Source organism: Nicotiana tabacum, chromosome 20, assembly GCF_000715075.1.
Source record: "Nicotiana tabacum cultivar K326 chromosome 20, ASM71507v2, whole genome shotgun sequence".
In the NCBI taxonomy this organism is placed as follows: domain Eukaryota; kingdom Viridiplantae; phylum Streptophyta; class Magnoliopsida; order Solanales; family Solanaceae; genus Nicotiana; species Nicotiana tabacum.
The window spans coordinates 89935544-89939735 of NC_134099.1; the positions used below are offsets into that span (position 1 = coordinate 89935544).

The following is a 4192-nucleotide window of genomic DNA, read 5'->3' on the forward strand; positions in this document are numbered from 1 at the left end:
TCATGGTTAAAATCTTCAAAAAGATTAAAGTATACTAACTGTTGTAGAAGAAATTAATGTGTTAATCGAACTTCAGAATAATTTGGGTTATACATTTATTAATTAATCTACCATTCATCATTGATGACTATAAAACTCAAATTACCTGTGAGGTCATGAAGAAAACTATAAATGTATAAGCACGACATCCCCTTGACACAAATGTTTGCAGTGTCCAAAATTTGGTCATATTACATCTGAACCATGGTCATATTTGTCATACAGTTTTGGTATATATTGATATATGTAAATGCCAGCTCTAATAAGTAGTTTTTTGTCAAAAAACTTGATCAAGTAGTTGGTTCATCACAATATAGCTTACCCACATTATGTTCTTATCCACTGTGCCATTCACAGGCTAGCAAACCAGAAGCTCAAGCCAAAATTTGTGATATTGCTCCCTATTATGTCATCATATTAATCTGAAGGAAGAAACAGCCTGCACAGTGGAAGAAGATTCAGACAATGATTCAAAACGTGTTTAAGAGGATCCACTAGAAAATAATCATCACTTAAAAACACAACCAATGATAAAGAATTCATGTGCAAAACAGGGCAATAAGAGGGCATTGCGACATAAATATTTATGTAAGAGTTAATCACACAAGAGCAAACTGTTTTTCCCTGGATTCAAACTGATTGAACTTACTTCAACATATCAGCTCTCTCTTATAGTGTCTAAGACATGAATTTAAGTTATTCAAAGCAGTATTGCATTGCATAAGTTTCCATCTATTATCCAGTTATACTTTAAGCTTTTACATGTCCATGCTTTACAAACATATTAATCATGAACATAAAGACCTAATATTGGGAATATAGACATTTTTGTGATGCATATCTTCACTCAAAAACTAGCATACACAAAAGCGGAAGAAAATTCTCTTAAATTACCTTCTCTACTTGGGCACCGTATTTCTCTGCCTCCTCGTCTACAAACTGCAAGATAAATTAAATCTTACGATCAATTACAGTCTCCTCGTAAAGTAAATCTATCACACTCTTCATCATCCTCTCGTAATGGATAAATAAAAAGCCAAAGTAAGTAAGTCTAATGCTCGTCTTTTTGCTTCATTAAGCTGACCTGTCCAGTGAGAGTATACAGCCTATTGTAAACCCCGTTGTCTGCTATCCCAAGCACTGAAAATAGATGTCTGAGACTTTCACCGGGATTTTGGAGAGTGTACTCGATGTAATACAACCCTGATTAATAGTGACAATCAGCAGTGGCCTTAAACTCAAATTGCCTCAAAATATCGAGCAAGTATAAACTGCCTAGCTTTCAAGCAAAGGAAATGGAAAGTCACAACTGCTTCAGTGAGATAAAATCACTTAGTTTCTTTTATCCAATTAATCAATTGTGGTTTCTTTCATTCGAAGTTTCTCACTATTGAAGTTTCATTCTCCCAAAATGGTCTAGGTACACAATAGAAATACAGGCTGTGTATATGAGTGCATTGGCTATTATTTCAGCAGTTTTTCTTGTCGACTTTTCGGAAATGAGTACCTCAAATAAGGCTGTGTGGTCTGTAGCAATCATTTCATAAAAGCACTTTGTAGTTGTGTAGGCACAATAGTATGCGTTCCATTTCATCCCTTTATAAACAGACTGTTTGATTTAAAAGTAAAAAAAAATCAATATGACAGTTTGTAGCGTTTGAAGTCCATAGATTAACGGGGTTCTTTAGCAGTAAGTTAGTGGCAATAAATGAGAGCCTACATTTTAAGCTCCAACAATAGTTTAAGAAAGCTCCAAATTTTAATCTGTATAATGGAAACAGATTAAAAAGCACTTTTACTCAATCAAATGTGATTCCTCAATCGGAAGCACCCCTAAATAACATCGCGACCAGTCAAGTTTTATCGAGTGTTTTAGATTGTGTTGTATACCTTTAGAAGCTTTGCTATCTATGAGTTTTGCTTTCACTCCTGCCGGCCTTTGCCAGCTTCTGTCTAATCCACTAACCTGTAACAAATCATTGAGAACTGAAGTAAGAATGCCAACTGAAGCAAAAATATAAAAAGAAAAGGAGAGTTTTTCAAAAGTAAAGATGGATTAAACCCCACCAGATTCTCGGCAAAAGCATCAACTTTCCCAAAAGATTCCAATTTGGTGAAATCAGCACCAAGGCTTGTGATTACAATGCTAACTGAAGCAACAGATGATCAAGTTTTATATATATTAAGACTCAAACAACCAATCCATTACAATGTCCAACTTAATACCATTTGTGTTAGAAGCTTCTTGAGGATAGAAAGCTATGAGCGACCTCACTCCATCACCTTCTCCTGCGCCTATTTGCCAATCTGCAAGTAATTCTTCAGCTCGTTACCATCAGGAGCGGAGCTAGCCCATCAGCTACGGGTTCGGCCAAACCCAGTAGCTTTGGTCCAAACTCTGTATTTATCTTATGGAATTCATTGAGTATGTACTAATTATTAATTTAGAAACCAGTAACTTAAAAAAATTAGAACCTTGAACCCATAACTTTCAAATTTAGGCTCCCCGTCTGGTTACCATCATGTTTTTCCCCAAGAACTATGAGATTTAAAATTTTACATCTCAATATCTAAGCCATAAAGATCCTATTTTTGTTCCTACATAACATACCAATTCTTTATATTATAATTAACAGTCACTAGCAAATGCTGGAATAGTTATTATCCCTCTTCTGCGCATGGTTGCATTGATGAAGAGCAACTACAATACTTGCATTCAAGAAGTAAAAATGGAATGTGAAACCGTACCACGAGGTATCATTATCTTAAACTTGTTGACATCATCTGAATAAACACGAAAATCCTCAGCGACATCTGAAATAACATCACCTTTTTTAGCAAGTAGACATTATGAAGGATACCGGGCATGTCAAAGCAGTAAAATTAGTCAAAGCGTACCGTTCTCTGCCAATGCGATCGAGCTAAAAGCGGACAGAGAAAATGCAACAGAGCCTGCATGTAGCAGGAGTTCTCTTCTCTTGGTTACACATTCTCCTTTAACTTGCACACTATACAATTATTTTAAATTCAGAAATGTACTCTGATCATTGATCTAGCAAATGGAAAACTGACATAAGTTAATCGTAACTGAATAAAATAACATATGATCGCCAACTTTACTCCCTATAACAATCAACTCACAAATCTATTCTGTTTACCTACTATAATAATATAATAATAAAATCAAGAATGTATTTTGTCAATTAAAATAACTCAACTTTATCCGCTGTAGCAATAAAATCACAAAATTTTACCCACTATAACAGTAAAGTTAAGAAACTATTTTTGGTCACAAAGTATTTTTGGGTACTTTACTGTAGTCAAATGACCCGAAAAAGATAAGAAAGGAAATGAAAGATACCCTTTTTTTGTACGAGGCACAGGGTTGTTGCAGCTAGAGATATATGGGTTGCCGTTTTTCTTGGGACCTGAACAAGTAGTGGGAGTTAATGTAATAATTTCATTCAAAGAAGATAAGAGAGAGAGAATAAAGAAGAAAAATGAACCTTCGAGAAGATTGCAAGAGTAGGAGAGAGCATATGGCAAGTGAGAGGGATGAGAAAGGAAGGTTTGAGGCTGGTAATTCAAAGAAGGAGATGAACACGAAAATGAAAGAGTCGCCATTTTTTGGAGTAGAGATTTTCTGTATCCAATTCCCAACCAACCAGTTTTCTGCTATTCGTTAGAGACAGTTGGAAATTCCACTCTGGCAGCCTTTTTACTCATTTATCTATTAAGGTTTTTTTATTTTCAAAATTTATAGTGAAAAATAGGTATAAAAGTAGTTTGTAAAAGAACATTTGCTCTACCACATACAAAAACTTTCGATCAGTGGGGTGAGGTGCACCAAAAATGGCCTGAGGCGATGGTAGGCGGTGAAAGTCTCAAGAGGCGTACACCTAGTAAATCAGGGTGTACGTCGGGCGTTGAGGCACGTTTTTGTAATGAGACTCAAGCCCAAGAGACTTTTTCAAATTAATACAAAACTTGTTGAAAAGTCCTTAATATAACACCCAAATTCTCAGAAGGTAGCTTGTAACTACGCAAAAGTTTAAAAAAGGAATTGAAATATTAAATTTAAAAGTCAAGTCTTTTTATTTATTGCTAGAAGCCCTAATTAATGATCTTTTCTAATTCTTTATCTTGTCCGCTG

General features: G+C 35.1%; 1 protein-coding gene across 1 annotated transcript; it reads right to left on the reverse strand.

Annotated features, from left to right (window-relative positions):
* Positions 1–204: 204 nt before the first annotated feature.
* LOC107793066 (psbP domain-containing protein 3, chloroplastic) lies at positions 205–3758 on the reverse strand. The gene is made up of 10 exons (XM_016615347.2): positions 3546–3758; positions 3401–3467; positions 2938–3047; positions 2788–2853; positions 2266–2346; positions 2107–2189; positions 1930–2005; positions 1124–1242; positions 934–978; positions 205–478 (listed from the first exon to the last, which is right to left on the reverse strand). The coding sequence occupies exons 1-10, from the start codon at positions 3661–3663 to the stop codon at positions 452–454; spliced, it is 792 nt and encodes a 263-aa protein (XP_016470833.1). The 5' UTR covers positions 3664–3758; the 3' UTR covers positions 205–451.
* Between the last annotated feature and the right edge of the window lie 434 nt (positions 3759–4192).

Excerpts from the sequence above, each read along its gene's own strand:
- LOC107793066 (XM_016615347.2), bottom strand. The coding sequence starts at position 3,663 with ATGGCGACTCTTTCATTTTCGTGTTCATCTCCTTCTTTGAATTACCAG. Across the intron at positions 2,347-2,787 it reads TAAGATAATGATACCTCGTG|ATTGGCAAATAGGCGCAGGA; the intron begins GTACGGTTTCAC and ends AATTACTTGCAG. Across the intron at positions 2,006-2,106 it reads ATGCTTTTGCCGAGAATCTG|GTTAGTGGATTAGACAGAAG; the intron begins GTGGGGTTTAAT and ends GATTTGTTACAG.